The 23,266-nt window shown below is 48.2% G+C and overlaps 1 protein-coding gene across 1 annotated transcript in view; it reads left to right on the forward strand.

Annotated features, from left to right (window-relative positions):
- Positions 1 to 14,744: 14,744 nt before the first annotated feature.
- The window catches only part of CHRNB3 (cholinergic receptor nicotinic beta 3 subunit), a 38,392-nt gene continuing 29,870 nt past the window's right edge, over positions 14,745 to 23,266 (forward strand). The window contains exon 1 of the mRNA XM_012106019.5: positions 14,745 to 15,247. Within this exon, the coding sequence (XP_011961409.1) occupies positions 15,196 to 15,247 (52 nt within the window). The 5' untranslated portion in view covers positions 14,745 to 15,195. The remainder of the gene's footprint in view (positions 15,248 to 23,266) is intronic.

Genomic DNA, 23,266 nt, shown 5'->3' on the forward strand with positions numbered 1-23,266 from the left:
CGGATTTGCTTTGCTGTACAGCAGAAACTAATACAACATTGTGAAGCAGCTCTACTCTAATTAAAACATATTTTTAAAAAAGAAGAGCTGTGTTCTTCATCAGCCAGGAGCCGCAGACCTGTGTGTTCTATGTAACGGCGCCCCCTACAGCACAAGATAGACACGTGTCTTAATTCCAGGCAAAATGGAATTTCTCAGCCTGTTTCCCACGTGAGTGAGGACAGCCTGGCTCAATTCAGGGATCAGAAATTAGAACGTGGCGGGTGATGCAGGACCTCCTCCTCGTGGCAAAGCGTACATCCGGTTTCTCAGCTTCTAAGGGTGGGAGTCACCCTCAGATTCTTGTTTTATTTTCTCCTTCATGCCTTCAGCACTGGCTCCCCTGAACAGAGTAGGGAATCAGAATGAACGGACGATGCGTGGTGGATGGACAGATGTATGAAGCCTTACGTCTCCAGTAAAACAGCTTAACCGTCCTTCCTAGGACTTCCCTGCAGTCCAGTGGCTAAGTGCTTCCAATGCAGAGGGCACGGGTTTGATCCCTGGTCAGGGAACTAAGAACCCACATGCCGCCTGGCACAACAACAAAAAAAGAAAAACAAAAATGATCCTTCCTAAATGCTTGCTTTCTCTGTGGTGAGTCCTCCGCAGGGCTTCGCGATTAGAAAAAGCCTCTCTCATCCTCTCTGCTCCACGTCTATTGTGTCTGTGATGAAATATAATTACATCTAAGTGGTATTTTTCTCAGGGTTCCTCTTGGTTGAAATATGTCCTGTTCTCATGGCTTGTGTCCCACGATGAAATTTTTCCAGTGATAAGAGTTGGCTTTTAATCTCACATTTTCTTCTTATGGGAGTTGGCAACATTAAGAATCAAGTCAGTTTGAAATTTTATATATATATATATATATATATGACATAGATATACAGATAGATAGATAGATACTTGGGTTTTTCACCAAAGGCTTCATGTGTAAAGACTTTCTATGTGAGAAGAATGAATTTCTCTTTAGAACCAGCCTCCCCTTACCCCCCAGCCTGGGAGCCTGGAAAATCAAGGTCCCTCCACCCAAGGGAGGGGGGGGTGGGATGACTGAGAACTGCTTCCAGGCTGGTGAAAGCTCAGCCTGCGACCGTGAAGGGAATTGTTTGATTCAAGGCTGCTGTGTCTCTAGGATTTGTTAGAACTGAAGTGGTTTGTTTGTGTTTTTAATTTATCTTTTTGAAGTATAGTTGATTTGCAAAGTTGCATTAATTTCTGCTGTTTAGTTCCGTTCAGTTCAGTCACTCAGTGGTGTCTGACTCTTTGCGACCCCATGGACTCCAGCACTCCAGGCCTCCCTGTCCATCACCAACTCCCAGGGTTTACTCAGACTGTCCATTGAGTCAGTGATGCCATCCATTTTTCTGCTGTATCCATATTTCTGCTGTACAGCAAAGTAATTCAGTTGTGAGAGTTGGACTATAAAGAAAGCTGAGCACCAAAGAATTGATGCTTTTGAACTGTAGTGTTGGAGAAGACTCTTGAGAGTCCCTTGGACTGCAAGGAGATTCAACCAGTCCATCCTAAAGGAAATCAGTCCTGGGTGTTCATCGGAAGGACTGATGCTGAAACTGAAACTCCAATACTTTGGCCACCTGATGCGAAGAGCTGACTCATTTGAAAAGACTCCAATGCTGGGAAAGATTGAGGGTGGCAGGAGAAGGAGATGACAGAGGATGAGATGGCTGGATGGCATCACTGACTCGATGGACGTGAGTCTGAGTGAACTCCGGGAGTTGGTGATGGACAGGGAGGCATGGCATGCTGCGGTTCATGGGGTTGCAAAGAGTCGGACACGACTGAGCGCCTGAACTGAACTGAACTGACATTCTTCTTCATATTCTTTTCCATTACGGTTGGTCACCAGGTAGTGAATAGAGTTTCCTGTGCTGCAGAGAAGGGCCTTGTTGTTTATCCATCCTCCATGTGACAGTCTGCATCTGCTAACCCCAGACTCTCACTTGACCCCTCTCCGCCCCCTTGGCAACAACAAGTCAGAACAGGAGCGTTTCTGGACTCGCTTGTCCACTTCAGCACTACTGATGTCCCGAGGCCACGGGCTGAAGAAGCTCCATGGATGCCTGTTCTTCGCCACCTCCTGGCACATCCAGGACTGTCTCTCACTTTATCTGACACCTGTCCTTCACCCTGCAGAGAACTGGACTCCAACTGCGTGTTGGGTCAGAAGCAGAACCTGCCCTCAGCACGCTGACGTTTGGGGCAGAACGAGTCTTTGCTGCAGGTCCCTGTGCCCTGTGGGGTGTTTTGTAGCGTCCCTGGTTCCTCCCTGTCGGAAGTCCCAGTATGACACCCAAGGTGGTCCCCCGTTGAGAAGCACTGAATTAAACTGACCAGATGGGAGTGCCTGTACTGAAAACCCAAGAACTGGCTCCCACTTGTCTCTGCCCCGAACTTCCAATGCCCCCTCCTGATAAGCCACTGGGAAGGGATCAGTGAGACGTGGACCCCACGACTCTGTGAAGCCACTGGGTGGGGTAGGGGTAGAGGGGGTCAGATACAAGACGGTAACAAAACAAAAACATGACGACAATGGCTGGTGTCCAGGGCCTCTTCTGCCTGGAGTCAGGCCACAGAGAATTCACACAGAATTGCAGAGCTGGTGAAATCGAGGAGCATTTAATCAAGCTTTCTCAGTCAAATCTAAGGGCTGTAGCATTTCCTTTGTGGTCACTCGGATGTAGAAGGAAGTGAACCTGAAACCTCCCCAGTTAAGTGTTTTTGGTGATTCAGTTCATGGGTTCACAGATGACCCGCGTGGCTAGGTGGGCGGAGAGCCCCAGTGGGTGTGGCCGCAGTGAGTGGACACCGTGGGCTGGGAGGCAGCCCTCCCCGGGGCAGACTGCCCCTGCTAGGGCTGCTCTGCGCCCGGGGTCATCTTGCCACCACGATTCCATCTGACACCAAACTCTTTCTGCTTCTCGTCAAGGACCCTGCCTGGCTCCTTAGCTACGGAGGAGGCACAAGACCAGGTTCACCGTGGCACCTCGGCCCTGGCCACAGTGGCCTGGGGCCAAAATCCCTTTATGACATCTTCAGAGTCGGGAGAGAAGCCTCCTTCCCCTCAGGTCGGGGCTGTTGAAAGGCACACGTGAGGCTGGCTTACCAGGTGTCATATTGTCCATCACATGGAGAAATCTGTCTCTACTCAGGGAGGCCAGAGCATCACCTGGGGAGAGGACGTCCTGCTGACTTTGAGCCCTGCTCCTGGCCTCCACGCTGCCGCAAATCCTGATCACAGCCTTGCTGAGTACACAGAGCCTCATCTGACTCCGCAAACCCCCCAGGACCACTGAACTAAGTCTCCCCACCTACTCATTCTAAGCAGATGTGAGCTGGAGTCATAGAGGTTGTGAGAAAGGGCTGGCAGTTCTAGACTGGAAGTGTCATTGAGGACAGGACTCTGTCTCATCACTTTTGTTATCAGTCACAGTTTCTTTTATATATTTATTTATTTTGGCTGTGCTGGGTCTTCGTTGTGGTGAGCAGGCTTTTCTCTAGTTGTGGCAAGAGGGGCTACTCCCCTAGCTGTGGCGTGTAGAATTCTCACTGCGGTGACTGCTCTTGTTGCAGAGGACAGGCGCTAGGCTCACGGGCTCAGTAGTGATGGCACACAGGCTTAGTTGCCCCGAGGCCTGTGGAATCTTCCCAGACCGGGGGTCGAACCCATATCTGCTGCATTGGCAGGCGGATTCTGAATCACTGGACCACCAGGGAGGTCCATCAGTCACAGTTTCTATCACAGATGAACCTCACAACTGGCTTTCAAGACGGTGCTTGTGTATTCAGTTGCTAAGTCGTGTCCGACTCATTGTGAGCCAATGAACTGCAGTCTGCCAGGCTCCCCTGTCCATGGGACACTTACTGATTAAGACTGAGTATTCTATTCTGAACAGCGGCAATTTGTAAACAATAGTCTTCACGTGGTTGAAATCTTCACTAAGCCAGAAATCTGCCTGCTTCACTGTCCCCAAATGCACACGCCTTCACCTTGTCTGGGAGGGCCAGTGCGCTCGGGTAAGGGCATGCTGTCTGCAGCAGGGCACCCTGCTCGTCTCCAAGGTGGCTCAGCGGACATGCCGGACATGGTGCCCTTCCTCCCCTCAGAGGGCCCTTCTGAGGCCGGTTAGTCTTTAAAGCATCAAAGGGCCGTCCTGTCGTGGGTCTACCAGTCTGCAACCACTTGCTAGAGTCTATAGTCCTTGGACAGTATTACCTTTGTAACACCTATATTAGCATTTAATTAGCAGTTAATAAATATTATCCATGCATACAGTGTCCAGTAGATGGCACATGGATATCGAGACTCATTCCACGAACTTCAAGTTCCAATTATTTGAATGTTTGCCATGTCACTCTTGGGGCCAAAAAGGTTTGTGTTGTGGAAGGGAAGGGGGATCTCTCTGTGGGCCAGATGCTTCATCTGCTGAGACCCTTTTCCCACTATTGAGGCGTTTGTTTCTAGCCCTTTAGCGACGAAATTCCATATTTCCAGTCTCACCATTCAGCGGTCAGCTGGGTCCTCAGTTTATCTCCAAAATCTACAATTCACAGAAACATGAAACAAAGCATACCAACCATGAGAAAGAAGGATAATCTCTGTTTTCTTTTCTACGAGCCTATATGAAGGTCCCCTGGAGAAGGAAATGGCAACCCACTGCAGTACTCTTGCCTGGAAAATTCCGTGGACTGAGGAGCCTGGTAGGCTACAGTCCATGGGGTCACAGAGTCGGACACGACTGAGCGACTTCACTTTCATGAGTATCTTTGTTTCTCTGATATGTATATCTTACTTTTTTGTTTAATGCAAAGGAGAGGTAATTCTAAAACCTGTGCCTCTGATCGGCAAGAAATTATAAACTGTTGTCAGCAGTTGCAAAGAACAAAAAGTAGTACCTTACCCTCCCATTTTGTCCTTTTATAAGCCAAAGTGCAATCGCTTTGTCACTTTGGAAAAAGATGGATGTGGTTTAAGAAGCTCCCAAGGATTCACCCAAATATCCACTGCTTAAAACCTGATTCAGAATTTGCTTTGTTCTGCCTCTTGGCTTAAAAAAGCTGCAAGTAATTTTGAGAGGGACACGGCTTGCCTTGTGGGTAAGACGACCATCCTATAACATGGAGGGTTGGACAGAAGTCAGTAAGGGATGCATAGATATGGGAGCAGAATAACAGAGAAAAAGAAAGAAGGGAGAGTGAAGGCGAGGGGAGAGGATGAAAGAAGTCTCAGCAAAACATGTAGGAGGGTTTCTGCTTCAAAGTATTGGGTTACCAGCGCGAACTTTTCAGTCAACCCAATACGTTTATGCTCTCTCCTTCATTAAGTTCTCATTAAGGATTTTTAAAAATGTCAATTTCTCAAATTTCCTTAATCATGTATATTAAAAATGCCAAAGCCCCGCATGGCTACTGTCAAACATTCAGAAAATAACAAGTGTTGGTGAGGATGCGGGGAAACTGGAATGCTTGTGGACTGCAGATGGGAGTGTAAAGTGGTTCAGTCATTATGAAAAACGGTATAGAAGGTCCTCAAAAAAGTAAAAATGGAACTACCGTATGATCCAGCAGTTTCGCTTCCAACTCGAAAGAACGGAAAGCAGAGACTCAAAGAGACATTTGCAACCCATGTTAATAGCAGCATGGTTCACAAAAGGCAGAAACAGCCCAAATGTCCATCGATGGGTGAGTGAATAAGCAAAATGTTGTCTATACAGTTAATGGAATATTATCGGGCCTTAAAAAGGAAGGAAATTCTGACACAGGCTGCAATATGGATGGCCCTTGAAAAAACAGAGTCAAGAGAAATAAGCCAGTCACAAAAAGACAAATCAAGCTCTATCATTCTGCCTGAGAGAGAACTAGAATGGTGGTTGCCAGGGCTGGGATGGGCGTGGGGGTGGGGGGTTTTAGTTTAATGGGAACAGAGTTTCCATTTTTGCAAGACTGAGAGTTCCGGAGGCAGGTGGTGGTCACGGCTGCACAACACCGGGAAGGTACTTAACACAACCAAACTTAAACACTTAAAAATAGTCACGATGGCAAATTTATGTTGTGTGTATCTCACCACAATTGTTTTTTAAAGCCCACAGCTCAAGAGTCACGTCCCTCTTCTGAAGTCTAGAGTCCCACCTGCCAGATCTCCACGCATCACCCTGAATGTAGTGGATAATACCTGGAACCTTGTTGGAAACTGGGATCTTATGCGAACCATGAAAGATCCATTCTACTCCAGACCTCCTGAATCAGAAACTCCAGCCCTAGAATCATCATTGTAACATGCTTGTCAGATGACTCTGATGTCCCTCAAAGATGAGAACTATTGCCCAAGAGTGATAGACATAGGGCAATTGGAAGGGATATGTTTGAGATGTCTTGGAGGTAGAAAAAATATGACTTGGTGTAGGATGGATATGGGGCAGAGAAGGCAGAGGCTGGGATTTGAATGAATGTCTTTTATTTTATTTTTATTTATTTATTTATTTATTTTAGTTTTTTATTTTTTAAATTTTAAAATCTTTAATTCTTACATGCGTTCCCAAACATGAACCCCCCTCCCACCTCCCTCCCCATAACATCATGTCTTTAAAACTATTCTGCTCTTACTTTTGCTTCCTTTTGCTAGAATCAGAAAGGAAAAATAAAAGCATGCTTTCTCAAAGCATCAGGCTGGAGAACAGGAAACAGGCTGGGATGGTTGGTATATAATCTTTAGAAATCCACAGGAGGTAAGCTTTATCCAAATGTGTACTTAGCTGCACACACAGCAATTATGAGGCAGGTGAGTGGCCAAGTCATATATTTGCTTACCAACAGGCCTGGTGGCATCACACACAAAACCCACGCTCACAACACACCGTGGAGAGCTCTGAGCAGGCCTCTCTTCTCTCTTTTTGTACCATGTCAGATGGGGAGTGATGTAGACCATGGTCTGAGATTCAGAGGTTGCTGGAGCCAAGGAGTTTCAGTTTTAAAACTGGGAGAGTCCTGGGTAAACTGGGATGGTTGGTCACCCTACTTACCTTCCAGACTCACAGAATTTCAAACCCAAAGGGGACATAGAGTTCTTCTGGTCTGCGGATCAACACTCTGGCTATAGCTTAGAGTCACCTAGAGAGCTTAAAAAATATCTGATTCCTGGGCCTCTCAGTAAACCAGTTAAAATCTGATCTAAAATGCCTGGGTGCAACACCAAGGATCAGTGTTTTTGAAAAGCTCCCCAAGGGAACATTGAGAAGAACTAACCTAATCCAGCGTCTTCACCCAAAAGAGGAGGGATCTGCCACCGGAACAGATTATTCATCCAAGATCACATGATTAATTAGGGGCAAACGCAGGGTCCCTAAGAGTAGGTCAGGGTTCTGCCCACACACTGCAACTCTTTTGTAGATGATAACTGAAGAGTTACCTGCAATTAACCCCGGCCCAGGGCAAGTAACTAGGACAACTCGCCCCCACACGGCTGCCTGAGCCTCAGTAAAGCCATCCCAGAGCGGGCCAGCTGTGTGCCCACGACTGAGATCCCATGCTCTCTTTTCTTCCTTCCAATTTTCCTCCCTCCCTGCTGCTCCTGAGGATTTCAGACCCAGTCCCTACCCCTGGCCCGGGGATGCCCTCTGCCCCTGATTACAAATTTGGCCTCCACCCCCAGCCTCCTTTCCCTTCAGCCTCTGGAGGTCCCTCAGCACATCTACTGTGGGCACCTGGGACCCCTTGCCTGGGACCACTCGCCTGGGTCCAGGGCCCACCTGGAGGCACCCCCACCAGGGGGGCAAGGAGGCTCCTTTGACTACAGAGCTTACTTGGTAAAACAAGCAGAATCCACAGAATCCTGTTCCCCAGGCCAGGGGGGAGCCTGGCTGTCTGACCACTTGTCCTACAGCTCCAAGCAAGCCCCACTACTGAGATGCAGAGCCTAGGAGGAAGTGACATGCCTCTGTCTGGTGCGAGCCTTGGAAAAGCAGACCAGGAGTGGCTCAGCTGTTACCCTGACCGGCAGAGAGCCCTGAAAAATGATGACAATAGTGAAGGCAGTTCGTGTCATTCAAAGAGGATGAAGTGACCCCTCAGACGGAAAACCAAACAAGCAGGTGAAGCATGAGACGAGACGTGGGAGGGACTTTCTAGGCCCACAATGGCGCTGCTCCTCGGTGGGGTGCCGCCGTAGCAAGGAGAAACTTAGGTGACTCTCGTGTGCCCTAAAGGCCACTTGACCTGGATTCACAGGGTAAATGCAGTCAGTGAGTCAGTGACCCCATTCACCACCCAACGCTGGGCTTCCCAACCAAATCAGGTTGACCCTGGTGCCCCAGACAATTGGATCTCTTCCACTGTCCTCTCCCTTGTTTTTTGTTCTTTATCCCATAAAAGCTCCCTGCCTTCTGCCTTATTTTGCAGTTTTCCAAGACGAGATCTATCCATGCAACCCCATAGACTATACAGTCCGTGGAATTCTCCAGACCAGAATACTGGAGTAGGTAGCCTTTCCCTTCTCCAGTCCAGGATCGTTCCAATCCAGGGATCGAACCAGGGTCTCCTGCATTGCAGGCGGATTCTTTACCATCTGAGCCACAGGGAAGCCTAAGAATACTGGAGTGGGTAGCCTATCTCTTCTCCAGCGGATCTTCCCCACCCAGGAATCAAACTGGGGTCTCTTGCATTGCAGGCAGATTCTTTACCAACTGAGCCAAAAGGGGAACCCAACCACTACATGAAGGGTCAAATATTTGTATAATCCGAATTGTCTTCTTAAATAATTTTTTCTAGCAGAAAAACAATGAGAAATCCACCTCCCCCTTGCCGGAGCCAGGGGTGTCCCCTCTGGTTGTTACAGCCAGCCTCCAGAGGACACAGAGGTTCTAGGACTGCTGGGCCTTTGGGTCCTCGTGGTCTGGCTGCTCTCACGCTCCTCCTCGTCTTGGTGGTTTCATGTGGTTAGTTCCCTGTCATTGAGTGTTTTCTCTGGGTCCTTGTGGTACCCGAACTTGGAAGAGGATGCTGGTCAACGGTCTGTGGTCCATAAGCCACATGGGCTGCCTTCCAGACCCACCGAAGCAGAAGGCCCAGGGAAAGCATCCCAGAATGACTGGGAAGCGCTGGCGTGGGTGATAACTTTACAGATGGTTTCTTCCCTCTGCTTAAACCCTCTTTCTGAACAAACGCCTGGACTGGGAGAGTGGAACCGTCCAGCACTGGGGCTGGGCTGACTCCCTGCGGTGGGGACATCAACTCGGCCCCGAATGGGTTCTCTGGAACAGTTGGGCCAACAGCCCACTGTCTTCGAGTGCTTAGTTATGAGTTCAGGCAGGCTCTGTTTGTTTTGCTATTTTATTTTTAAAAATTTAAGGCACAAATGACATCTTAAGTGCACACCCTTCGGAAAGGGGCCTGTTGGCACTAACCTGCAGTCTGAGCACAGTCCAGCAGGGGGCGTTGGTGCCCACTGCACCGCGCTCCGCTGAGTCCCCGCTGGTCCGGGCTCTGCTCCGCGGACCCGAGGGAGCACAAAGGCCCCCAGCAGCCCTTGGCTTTCATCCTTTGAGCTCAGAGAAGAATTCGACACTAATTTTAAAACCGTGATTTTCAAATCGCTACGCATAATGAGAAACGTTACTACTGCGAGGATGTCACACACGTGCTGAACCAGAAAAAGGGTCTGGTTTTATAGTAAGTTTAGTAAAACCTATTAGGGTCCTGGTTTTAGTAAAGGTTTAAACCAAATTAGAATTAACTTAAGTTTACTATGTTAACTTTAATATGTTAATTTAAAGTTTATTTATAAGTTGTAAGTAAATTAGGAATTTAGAGTGGAAAAATTAGGAAATTCTTAAATTTAAGAATTAAAAAATGAGCAAATTAGGGGAAAGAAAAGGAATTCTCTTTAGAGTGAAACTGTAGCCATCCATGGAGATTATGTTGGAGGGCAGTGAGATTTTTCAGGCACTGAGCTTTCAGCCCTGTGACTCCTATGAGCGCTAACTCCCATCACCAGTCCTTCCCACTGCTGGGGGCCGAGCATCTGAAACTCCAATGACTGTGACCAAATGTCAGAGACAGGCTGCAGGGATGTCTGAGGACACAGGAAGAGCCCAGAGAAGAGGGCGGGGACCTCCTTGATGGACAGCCAGGGAGGGAGGGTGTGGATGGGTCTTCAGAAGGCGGGCTGTGTGTCCTCTCCACACCTGTTTCTATATGAGCTGGTATGGTCCCGTTCATAGCAGCTTACATGATTCCTCCCTGGTGGCTCAGACGGTAAAGCATCTGCCTACAATGAGGAAGACCCAGGTTCGATCCCTGGATCGGGAAGATCCCCTGGAGAAGGAAATAGCAACCCACTCCAGTATTCTTTCCTGGAGAATCCCATGGACAGAGGAGCCTGGTAAGCTAGTCCATGGAGTCACAAAGAGTCAGACATGACTGGGTGACTTCACTTTCTTTCTTTCTTTCTTTACAGGATTCTGGCCCAGTTCTACCCATGTGGCCCAGGATAATGACTCCTGCTCCCTGGGCCTCAGTGTCTGGCCTGTAAAGTGGTGTTGGCATGGAGGACTTAACTGTCGAGTGCAAACATTTCATAGCAGAAAGGCAGGCTCCTCAGACTTAATTTTTGGATCTAAACTCCTTCCTCTTGGACTCTGGATCTCCTGACTCTCCCCGCCCCCCTGCCCCTGCCCCCGCAACCCAGATGAACATATGTAACTTTCTTAAAATGCATTTCCCTAAACAAAGACAGTGTCCCAGACAGTCTGGACACCATTCTCACAGGGACCTACAGACTCAGTACTGTGTAACTGTACTGTCATTCTTTGCAAGGAAGGCAATTCATTAACTGAACGCCTCAATAGAATTTAGTTTTTTGAACTCTGTAAGATATTTTGTAGAATAGACTCTTGAATAAGAAAGAAGCGTAACAGAGAACAATCCTGAAATGTACATGATAGCCCACTCTCAAGACTCTGATGTAAAGAGATAACAGTTTTATGCACATAGGGATAAAAAGTTGTGGAACAGATATCAAAGTTTCCTGTTTTCAAAGTTGATATCAAAACATGTTCCTTTATAATGGTGTCAAGTAGCAGTTCAACTAGTAGTCAGTAGCAGTTCAGCTGAAGGATGAAGTTGTATACAAACTAGATAACAACTCTGTGTGTGTGTGTGAGCATGCAGGAGCAGGTACACTGGAGAGAAATAGACCAACAGCTTAAGGGTGATTAGATTAGGAAGATGGATCGTGAATCTTACTTTCAATGTACTACTTTTACAATTTAAAAAATGCTAATCATAACTCCTTTGTTTTTCTTTGTGGCTGCACTGGGTGTTCGCTGCTGGGAGGACTTTCTCTAGTTCCTGCGAGCAGGGGCTAGTCTTCATCGTGGGGCGTGGGCTCCTCACTGAAGCAGCTTATTTTGTTCTGGAGCCCAGGCTCTAGGTGCACAGACTTCGTAGTTGCAGCACGTGGGCTCAGTAGTTGTGGCACATGGGTTTTGTTGTTCGAGGCATGATGGTCTTCCGGGACCAGAGCTGGAGTCCATGTCCCCGGCATTGGCAGGCAGATTCTTATCCACTACACCACCAGGGAAGCCCACTGATCATACCTTTTTAGACCTTCAAGTGAAAGCCCACCTGTTTCCCATCACCTTCTGCTCTGTTGTGTGGCTCTCACAACATCGCTCCTGGAAGCGATCTGGCCAGCGTTCCCCAGTCACTGGAAGGAGCAGACTCAGTCCTCACAGGGAGCATGTTTGGTCAGTGACGGATGAGCAGCGGTTTTCCTTGGCTCCCAGGATGCAAACGTGTCCCCTTGATGATGGAGACCTTCTGATTATTCTGCTCTGTGGACCCAGCCCCGCATCCCAGGCCCAGTCGATGTTTACTGTTGGTTATAGAACAGGTGGGGCTTCCCTGACAGCTCAGCTGGTAAAGAATCCAGCTGCAATGCAGGAGACCCAGCTTCAATCCCTGGGTCAAGAAGATCCCCTGGAGAAGGGATGGGCTACTCACTCCAGTACTGTAGCCTCATGGAGAATTCCATGGACAGAGGACAGTCCATGGGGCGGCACAAAGTTCCAACGTAGCTGAGGAGTGTGATTGAGTAGGAGGGCTGTCTGCTGGGACAGACCCCCAAGAAACAGCTGGTTAAAGGGGTGTGTGTGCCTGCGTGCACATGTGTTTTGAGCTTTCCTGGTGGCTCACTCAGTAAAGAATCCACCTCCCGGTGCAGGACACATGGGTTCCATCGGTGGGTCGGGAAGATCCCCTGCAGAAGGAAATGGCAACCCACTCCAATATTCTTGCCTGGAGAATTCCATGGAGAGAGGAGCCTGGTGGGCTACAGTCCATGCGATCATAGGAGTCGGACACGACTTAGCAAAGAACAGGTGAGGGAAAGAGCACACGCTGGCTCAGTGCAGGATGATTTTTTGAGACATGAATGGATACATTTGTGTTCTCTGTAGTTTTCTTTCCCCTACGTTTCCCAAGAAAGGAGCCAGGGCTCCATACGTTTACAGAGACAGAAAGCAGAGGCCATTAAAGACAACCTCTCTTCCTGCTTGACGTCAGCTTTCACCACAAGTGTAAACTCACTGAAGGGCTTATTTGATGTTTTTAGAGCAGGATGGAGATGAGGTGAGTGTCTTCTAAAGGGAGATGGGCCAGAAATCCCCAGAGACTGGCCGGCCCCTCCAGCAGCAGGGACCAGCAACTAGGGGACCCTGTCACCCGGACTTCCTGGCCAGGAAAGGGCAACAGAGCTGCCTCTTCCACCGGGACCACGTGGCTGCCCGCCGACCCTCTGCTGCCGTCAAGATGGACCAGAGGCGACAGCCTGCTTGTGACTGGGGGCCTCAAAGGCCTTCCCAGTGCTTTTGCTGCCCTGAGCCAGGGAGCCAGAGCTCCTGAAATGACAGAGATGGTATTTCCTGCCTGCTCAGTAGAATGGCAAGCTCCATTTTCTTTGATTTATTGAAAATGAAGAAAAGCGACACTTCCTGCGCCCCTGGGTTAGTGGCTAATTGATTGCTCAGACCGTTGTAAACTCACAGACCGTTGTAAACCGCCTGGAACGCGGTTACATGGATGGGACATCAGTGTCTAATTGTTTCCTTCCTCTTCGTTCTAAACCGCTCACGTGCGGTGGGCTCTGGGGATGCTGGGGAGAGAGGGTAAGAGGACCCAGCCCGGCCTGAGGAGCCTGTGGTCTGGGGAGGGTTCCGCTGCCTAAGTGGGGGTGGGTTTCTGGAGGAGTGGAAAGGAGAGGGAGCTGGAGGAGGGGACGTGGTCCTGCCTCTCCTGGCAGGGTTCTCTGGACTCCGTGCTGGTACCCTGCTGAGCATCACCAGGTGTTTGGAAGTCACGATGCTCTCAGAGGAGCCTTAATGAGGCAGAGGGAAATTTTCAATTGGATTAAATCAGTGTGGCCTCGGGTGGGTTGGCAGTGCCCGGAGGGTGCTACTCCAGCACTGGGGCCCCATCGGGGGACTCTGCTCCCACCAGCCTCTATTCTCCTTCCAGCCCTCACTTACTCTTGCCCGATCAGCAGATTTGCATTCCTTGAGGACCCGCTGCATGTGGACAGCGCTGAGCTAGGTGAGAATCAGACCAACTGTGAACAAGATGAATCCAAAGAGGAGGTGGTGATTTCAGCCTCCAAGTCCTGGGAGCGATATAGAAAAAGACAATACTCCAACAACTGTCCTTTCTCTTGTGGATTATCCACGGACCCTGGGGGCTCCAGGGAACCGCAGAGGATGCTCTGATCATGAAGCACGCCAGAACCCCTAGACAAGGGCAATGAAGGACATAGTCATTCATTTTAAAAACTGAGATGTGGAACCTCCCTGGTGGTTCAGGAGTTAAGAATCTGCCTTGCAATGCAGGGGACACAGGTTTGATCTCCGGTCTGGGAAGATCCCACATGCTTCGAGGCAACTACGTCCATGAGCCACAGTGACTGAGCCTGCGCACCCTAGAGCCTGCGCTCTGCAACGAGAGAAGCCCCGCAGTGAGAAGTCGCACAACACGACTGCAGAGTAGCCCCAGCTCATGCAGCTAGAGAAAGCCCGGGTGCAGCGGTGAGGATCCAGTGCGGCCAGATATCAATAAATAAATAGAATTAAAATTCAAACACTGAGGGGCAATTGCCATATAACACTGTGTTAGTTTCAGGGTCACCACATAAAGATTGGGTATTTGTATACCTCGTGAAATGACCACCACCATGTCTAGTGAACACCCATAAGTACACGCGGTTACAAAAAGGTTTTTTTTCTCGTGATGAGAGCTTTTAAGATCTACTCTCAAAAAAAAAAAAAAAAAAGACCTACTCTCTTAGCAACTTTCAAATATGCAGTACAGTATTATTAACTATGGCCTTCCCTGGTGGCTCAGCGGTAAAAAATTCACCTGTGATGCAGCAGAGGCGGGTTCGATCCCTGGGTCAGGAGGATCCCCTGGGGGAAGGCACGGCAACCCACTCCAGCAATTCTTGCCTGGGAAATCCCGTGGACAGAGGAGCCTGGCGGGCTGCAGTCCATAGGGTCACAAAGAGTCAGACATGACTGAGTGACGGAGTACAGCAGCATTATTAACTATCGTCTCCATGTGCAAACATCCCCAGGGTTTGTTTCATAACTGGGATCTGTAGCTTTTGACTCATATTCACTGTTCTTAAGCTGCAAGTCCAAAACAAAAGACGATGGAGAACGTGTAGGAGAAACTTGCAGTGGCTTTCGTGTTGCGTGTCTTCATTCATGGTTTCTCCCTTTTACACAGCTCTCCAAGCATGAGCAAAACAGCACAGAGCACTCAGAGCTGTCAGCTTCACCCCTCACCCCCTCTCCATTGCCCCGTGTCTCCTGGCAGGAGAGTGAATTAATAAGTCAGGAGTTAGGACCCAGAGATAGTTCTCAGACTTACGCGATCTGACAGCTGACTGGGAATCAATGAGGTGTGCTTTCAGAGACCTCAGGCTGATACCAGCCAGCTTGAGTCTGGTTTCCCCTATCCAGGTGTCCTCATCCTCTGGGTTCCACTCTGGACTTTGAAGCTCTCGTTTTCTCTTCAAAACCCCCCTTTCTGATGGAAATATCCTGTTGTTAAAGAGGAGGAAGGCATTATCTCTCTCCAGCTGACATCATAATGCTTGCAGACTTTATCCTGGTGTTCAGCGTCCTTGGTGTCACCCACTCAGGTAAGCTCAAGTTGAAGCAAATGAAAACTTGATCGTTGCTGCTGCTGATAATGTCAGGATTAAAAAATGTGATGTGTAGGTATTTTTTGGTTACTCTTTAAGATAACCTTTAAAAATGTAGCTCCAGTGTGTAATTCCATGAAGTCTCTATATTGCTAAAGAAATCATATGAATTCCATAATGTTTATACTTTTGCCATTGACTGTGTTATTCCTTTGGAATCACTATGAGCTTGGTAGGAAGATATGAAAGCAGGGGAAATGTTATCAAGTGTACTGAATGGTACTCAGAGAATTGTTAAAATATTTGGCATAGGGATTGATTATGTCAACATTTTAGTATCGTATTTATTAACAATCACTATAGCTGTGCATAGATGCTTATTGTCCAAGATATCGTGCAGATATAGAAGTACGTTCATACATTTGTGTGTGGAGGTATATTTAGTATGTTTTTACATCACATTTAAGCAGATGTCCGTGAAGCTGTGCAAGTTTTCTGTGACTATCATCCGCCAGAAAATAAAGGCATTTTTAATAAAGAATGAGGACAAATAAAGGAGACAGAGGGCATGAAAGGAAAGTGGGAGAAAGTAACTGGGAAGCTTAGGGAACAGTGGTCACCGTCATCTGCCAGCTTTCTGAGTGTGGGAATCATTTCACTTTTCCTGGGACTTAAGAACAGAAAGCTCTTCCCCTGACACCAGATTCCATACAGAGCCAGGAGACAGATGGAGAGAAAACAGTGTAGTTCCTGTAGCAATTTGTATTTATTTGTCACTAGGGTTTTGGCCATGTATGAGTATTGTCATTTTCAGATGGAGAACCAGAGGCACTGAGATCGACTTGCCCAAGACCTGAAATAACTCTTGGATTTAAAATCCTGTGACTCACACACACACCTGAACATTATTATATCTTCAAAAACGTAGCCTGTGCTCACACCTGGGGCTCAAAAACACACAGAGTCATTTCTAAGTGCAGAGAGCACTGAATCCAGTTTGAAATATCACTAAATTTGATTTCTTCAAAGTCTTTTTTTTATTGAAGTATAGTTGATTTACAGTGTTGGGTCAGTCTCTGCTGTACAGCAAAGGGACTCGGTTATACAGATATATACGTTTTTTAAAGTGGTTTTTTCCCGTTATTTTTAATCCCAAGAGACTGGATATAGTTCCCTGTGCAGTTCAGTAGGACCTCGTTGTCTGTCCATTCTAAATAGTTTGCAGCTACTGGTCCTAAACTTGCAGTGCCCCCTGCCAATCATAAAAATAATAATAAACTTCTGTGTGTTTTAGCATGCAATTAATCATAAACATAATCAGCTTCTATGCAATTCATGTCTGGTGTTTCTCTGCCTTAGTTACTAGAGCATCCGATTTCCCATGCAGGAATTGATTCCCAGCACTCTTTCCGCAGAGAAGCCATCTCCCGGGTCAACAGGGCTGGTTAGCATAAACCCTCAGGCTCACCCTCGGCAGGCTCACCCACGCCTGCTCCTCTGCACACAGTGACAACTGCATAAGACAGTTGGAATTGGACGAGAGCCTGGCCCCCGGCTTTCCTACGTGTGCTGCGGGAGTCTGGAAATGTGTGCCTAGCTGTATGCACCTGTCACGGATCCGTAACAAGTCCACGTAGTCGCCTGTGGTCACTCTGCAGTTTATGAGCATTTCTAGATCCGCTGGAGAGTCTCTTTCTATTTCTAGATCTGTGCCACCTTTCCTTAAGTTTACTTCTCTGCTCATCGTAAAGAAAACAGTTTCCCTTTCTCACACAAAGCTACCTTTTTCCAATGGCAAGGCACAAGCCCTCATTTCTGTTTTCCTGGTCTTGGTGGAAGGATTGCTGTCTACGGCCACATTTTTGTCAACTCCAGAAATAGGGACAGAATCTTATTCCCCTTCCCATCACTCTTAACTCAAGATGATGTGTGTTATTCATTAAAAAAATATTTACTGAAGGTCTACCATATCCTAGGAATTGTTCCAGGGTGGGGGATGCATGGAGGAATAAATGGTTGTTCTGAGAAGCTCTCATGCTAGCAAAAAGCCATCAAATATTTATCGTTTGAGTCCCTCCTGAGGGCTAGCTATACATGTTGGCAGAAGAGGCTATTTGTGGGAATAATTTTTTTTTTGGATGAGGTAGTGATAATGAATGAAAGGCAAAACCAAAATACACCAAAAGGTGTCAAACAAAGTATATACCTCTCTCAACAATACTTGCTGAGATCTGAAATTCTTCAGTTATCTGTTTTCTCTCCTAGCTGAGAATAAACAGGGGTGGCATTTTCAGTAAAATCATAAATAATCATGGGAAGTTTCACCTATTAAGTTTGAAGTAGGGTTCATTTATATTATATGTTACAGGTGTACAATATGGTGACTCTCAACTTTTTAATTATTTTATTTGTTTGCTTATTTTTGGCCATGCTGGATCTTCATTGCTGGGCTCTTCTCTAGTTGCGGCGAGCAGGGCCTCCTCCTCGGTATGGTGCTCGGGCTTCTCACTGAGGTGGCTTCTCTTGTTGGGGTTCCCAGGCTCTAGAGCACAGGCTCAGTAGTTGTGGGCTTAGAGGCATGTGGGATCTTCCTGGATCAGGGCTTGAACCCACCTCTCCTACCTTGGCAGGTGGAGTCTTCACCACTGAGCCCCCAGTTCAGTTCAGTTCAGTCACTCAGTTATGTCCGACTTTTGCGACCCCATGAATCGCAGCACACCAGGCCTCCCTGTCCATCACCAACTCCGGGAATTTACTCAAACTCACGTCCATCGAGTTGGTGATGCCATCCAGCCATCTCATCCTCTGTCGTCCCCTTCTCCTCCTGCCCTCAATCCCTCCCAGCATCAGGGTGAGCCCCCAGGGAAGCCCTGATTCACAATTTTTAAAGGTGATACTCCCTTTATGTTGTTGTTCGGTTGCAAAGTCATGTCTGACTCTTTGCAACCCTGTGGACTGTAGCCCTGTCCATGGGATTCTCTAGGCAAGAATACTGGAGTGTGTTGCCATTTCCTTCTCCAGGGGATCTTCCCAACCCAGGGATAAAAATCTACAACTCCTGCATAGGTAGGTGGATTCTTTACCACTAAGCCACCAGGAAAGCCACACTTCCTCCATAGTTACTCTAAGGTATTCACTATATTCTCTGTGCTGTACACATGTCCTCGCAGCTTACTTTATACCTAATGGCTTGTTCATCTTTATCCCCTGCCTTGTATTACCCTCCCCTGTCCGCACTGGTAATCACTGGTTTGTTCTTTTACCTGATGTCTGCTTCTTTTCAGTTATATTCACTACTTTGTCGTCTTTTTATCATCTATTAAGTTTTATCAGTTATTCATATTTTAGTGTGAGAGAGTTTGTCAAAATTTTGATGAAAGTGATTATTGATGTGGGGGTGAGGAGGGCGCATAGTCTGAGCCTCCAAAGAAAGGAGAGGAAACAGTCCTGAGGAATAAAGAGAGCAGAGCCTCAAGTCCTAGGTTCCAAAGAAAAATTGGTCTCAAGCTGGTTCTGGGCAGCCAATCCAAATCTGTCTCGATTCCACCCTCTGGTGTGGAGAGAGCCCTAAGCTCATCACAGCCAGCACCCGGTCCCGGGGTAGCTTAAGTTACCTTTACCTGGATCCCTTCTCCGCTGCAGCCAGGGTTGAAGGCCTGTTCTCCAATCAAGGGTGCAGCTTACACGCCGGCTCTTTTTGTATTTTGGGGAACAGCAGATATTGGCAGTAAGTGGTCTCGTTTGTGGCTGTTTCACGGATGTCAAGACCCTGGAGGCACAGAGCGTGTGGGTGGCTGCACTTTCCCCGTCATCTACGGCCCTGCTTTCACGGCCTGGAATCCGGAGCAGACTCTCGTTTCTGAGTCTGAATTCGGGGCCTCTCCATGTGGATAAATATTTATTAGATTCTTCATTCTATTGAGTGATGAGTTTGGCAAGAGGCTCGGTGGCCTGAGCCGAGGGCAGTGAGCCCTCCTGCAGCACGGCCCCTAGCCAGTTTCAAGAGGAGGATGCCGCTAGGATCAGGCAGGGCGTTGCAGCCCTGTCTGTCTGTCTGTCTGTCTGTCCTCCGCATTGCTCTCAGGTGCATTCTGGTTCTTCCTTTTTTTTTTTGGCCCTCTGCCTGCAGGGCTGCTTATATGGTCTCAGGGGAAAGATTTTGACAAAGAAAACTGAGGCAAAATGGTTAAGTAGAAATGGGAGTTCCCTAGCAGTGCAGTGGTTAAGACTGTGCTTTCACAGCTGAGGCCAAGGGTTCAGTCCCTGGTCAGAGAACTAAAATCCCACAAGCCACATGGCAGGCAAAAAAAAAAAAAAAAAAAGACTAAGAAAAAGAGAAGAAAGGGAGAGAAACAAGTTCCAGGGGGAAGCAAAATTTCTTTTTCACCGAAAGAGATGGTGAAAAGCATTTCTAACAGGCAGCACGCACTCTCTGAAGATGTATGTGTGCGTTAGACAGTGTGAATGTGTGTGTATGTTGGGGAGGCTACAGGGAAACGTGGGGAGACCCTTGTCCAGTCTGAAGCAGGATGGCTCTGTTCTGTGACTGTAAAGCGCTGGGCATCCCCTTCCTCAGAGAGTGACCTCAGAGCAGCACCCGTCCAAGAAGCCCACCCCTGCCCCCCAAAACCCACAGCAAAGCAGCCTGCTGGATGCCCCCTGCTGCAGAGGAGGTTGGGGGGCAGGTTACAGAACACTCTCAGCAGGGTCTAGTGTCTCCCCAAGACCGCACAAACACCACCTGGGACCTGCTTTAAGAACACCATGCTCCCCAAAGATACACAACTTGAAACAACAGTTTGGAAAATACAGTGCTACCCCCACAGCAACAAAAATAGCAGCAACATTGAGTGTGCATTCACAGACGTGAACTGCTGGAGCAGATTTTCTGTGGCAGGGAGACACGCTGAAGGGAACAGTCTTTGCCTCCTTAATCCGTGAAGAACTTCATGAGCCGGTGGAAAGGATGGCAAGCTGGGAGTCAGAAGACCACAGCGCCCCTCATTCTGTGGGTGGCCCCTCCCAGTTCTCCTGCGTCTTCACCTGTAAAGTGAGGGGCTTACGTGTCTGAAAGTCCTTTCCAGCTCTACTGCCTTCATGTCTTTATCATTCCTCTTTCTCTCCTCTTTAATTAATGCTGAAATGCTCTCCCATCCCCCCCCCCCCGGAAGCTGACTCTGGGGAACGAAACCCCCATAGCAGAGCGGGGAGGAGCCTCACTCATCTTCCAAGAGCAGTTTTCTGACTTGTCAGTGAATCACTGAGATATAACTTAGAAGAGTGGTCTTATCTAATGAGTTTGAAATATAAGTCCATTTGCAAAAATCTGGTTTACACACAACTTCTCAGGAATCTGTTTCTTTCTTAAATTTGTTTTTTAAGTGTTATGGAAGTATAGTTGATTTACAGTGTTGTGCTAATTTCTGCTGCATAACAAAGGGATTCAATTATACATGTATATATTCTTTTCCATTTTCTTCTCCATTATGGTTTAATCATAGGATATTGAAATAGGTCCCTGTGCTATACAGTGGGACTGTGTTGTTAAATTAATTGATTAATTAATTTGGCTGCATTGGGTCTTAGTTGGGGCCCAGGGGACCTTCTTTGCTGCACGTGGGATTTTTCACTGGGCCGTGTGAGGTCCCCTAGCTGTGGCACGCAGGCTTTTCTCAGTTGTGGTGCATGGGCTCCCGAGCACGAGGCCTCCGTAGTTGCTGTGTGAAGCTTTAGTTTCCCTGCAGCATGTGGAATCTTAAGTTCCCTGACCAGGGATCAAACCCACGTTCCCTGCGTTGGAAGGCAGACTCTTAACCACTGGACCGCCAGGGAGGTCCCTATCCATCTTACACATCACAGTTGGCATCTGCTAATCCCACCCTCCCAGTCCTTCCCTCCCCGACCCCCTACCTTGGCAACCACTAAGCTCTTCTCTATGTCTGTGAGTCTGTCTCTGTTTCATAAATAAGTCCGTTTGTGTTGTATATTAGAAGGAATCCGTTTATTTCTTGAGACCACTCATCCTGGAAATCCTGAGAACATCTGTGGTTTTACATCTTCTGGAGCCACGAGCTGGTCCCGTGCTCCAACCCCTCAAGAAAATTATAGCCTTCTGTGCATTTATTCATTCATTTGCTCATTCCCTAGAATCAGCTCCTGTTTACTGAGGCCCTAGCCTTGAAGAATCAACATGGAAGTCCTTGCCCTGCCTCATAACATCCTATTTTACAAGAACAAACCAGAAACATTTCCAGGCCTGTCCTCTACATCTGCTTCAATAACATCGATGACTTCAGTTTCTATTTGGGGAAGGTACTAGGCAGAAAGCATCCAACCTTTGGCCTTTGTCTTCTCTTTATTGGTAAGGTCTGTTTTGGTCAAGACCCTTTTGTACTAGTCAGCTCAGGCCACCATAACAAAATACCACAGACTGGGTGCTTGAAAGAGACTTCTTTTCTCACTGTCCTGGAGACTAGAAATCCATGAGCAAGGTGCCAGCAAGCTTGGTGTCTGGTGAGAGCGCCCTCCTGGCTGTAAACAGCTGCCTCTGGCTGTGTCCCCACATGACCTCCCTCTGTGCTACCTGGAGGAGAGTCCAGGGGTCCCCTCCTCTTCTTATGAGGACCCCAACCCTGTCGGACTAGGGCCCCACCCCTATAACCAGACTTAGCCTTTATTACCTCTTGTTAGGTCCTGTCTTCAAATGCTGGCTTCCCTGGTGGCTCAGCGGTAAAGAATCCACCTGCCAGTGCAGGAGCTGCAAGAGATGTGGGTTCGATCCCTGGGCTGGGAGGATTCCATGGAGGAGGGCATGGCAACCCCCTCCAGGATTCTTGCCTGGAGAATCCCATGGACAGAGGAGCCTGGCGGGCTATAGCCAGTAGGTTCACAATGAGTCAGACATGACTGAAGCAACTTGGCGCACACACATGTCTCCAAATGCAGTCACGCTGGGGGTTCGGACTTCAACATATGGATTTTACAGGACAAACAGCCAGCCCGTAAGAGGCAGGACAGAACCACACCTTTTCCTCCTCAACTCAGATGGCATCTCAGCTTCTGACGTGGGTCACAGAGTCAGAACCCACACAGTCCTGAGAGCACGTCTGCTCGCTTCCCTCTGGAAGCTGGTGAAGAGCAGGGTCCAGCCGTCCTCTCAGAGCGAGTGGGCTTGGGGGCCGCAGGGGCTGGGGAAGGTCAGGTCACAGTCTTAGGAGACCCTTCCCAGCACGCAGCTCCCACTGCCTGCAAACTGACAGGTTATCCTGCCAGGAAGGAAGTTCCGCGGCCCAGTCTCTGCCTTTCTTAGGATGCTTCTCACACGTCCCAAACCATGATGGCACAAGGCCATTCCAGCCAAGGAGCCCATACGGTATGCATGAGTGGTGCGTGTTGTGTGTGTGCGGTGGGTGTTTCGTGTGTGTTGTGTGTGAGGGATGTGGTGTGTGTGTGTTGTGTGTAGTGTTCGTGGTGGGTATGGTGTGGGTGTGGTGGGTATATGTGTGGTATGTGTGATTTGTGTATTGTGTGTGGTGTGCGGTGTGTGTGTGGTGTATATGATGTGTGTATGCGGTGTGTGTGGTGTGTGTATAGGTGTTGTGTGGTGTGTGTGTCTGGTGTATATGTGGTATGTGTGATGTGTGTGGTGTGTGCGGCGTGTGTGTGGTGTATATATGATGTGTGTGGTGTGTGTGTGGTGTGTGTGGTGTGCGGTGTGTGTGTGGTGTTTATGGTGTGTGTGGTGTGGGTGGTGTATGTGTGATGTATGTGTGGTGTGTGTGGTGTGTGTGGTGTGTGTGGTGTGCAGTGTGTGTGTGGTGTGTATATAATGTGCATGTGTGGTGTGTGTGGTGGATATGATGTGTGGTGTGTGTGTGGTGTGTGCGGTGTGTGTGTGGGGTATGTGTGTGTATGTGGTGTGTATGGTGTGTATGTGATGTGTGTGTGGTGTGTATGGTGTTTGCAGTGTGTGTATGGTGTGTGTGGTGTGTATGGTATGTGTGGTGTGTGTGATGT

The sequence above is a fragment of the Ovis aries genome, chromosome 26 (genome assembly GCF_016772045.2).
Source record: "Ovis aries strain OAR_USU_Benz2616 breed Rambouillet chromosome 26, ARS-UI_Ramb_v3.0, whole genome shotgun sequence".
Taxonomy (NCBI): domain Eukaryota; kingdom Metazoa; phylum Chordata; class Mammalia; order Artiodactyla; family Bovidae; genus Ovis; species Ovis aries.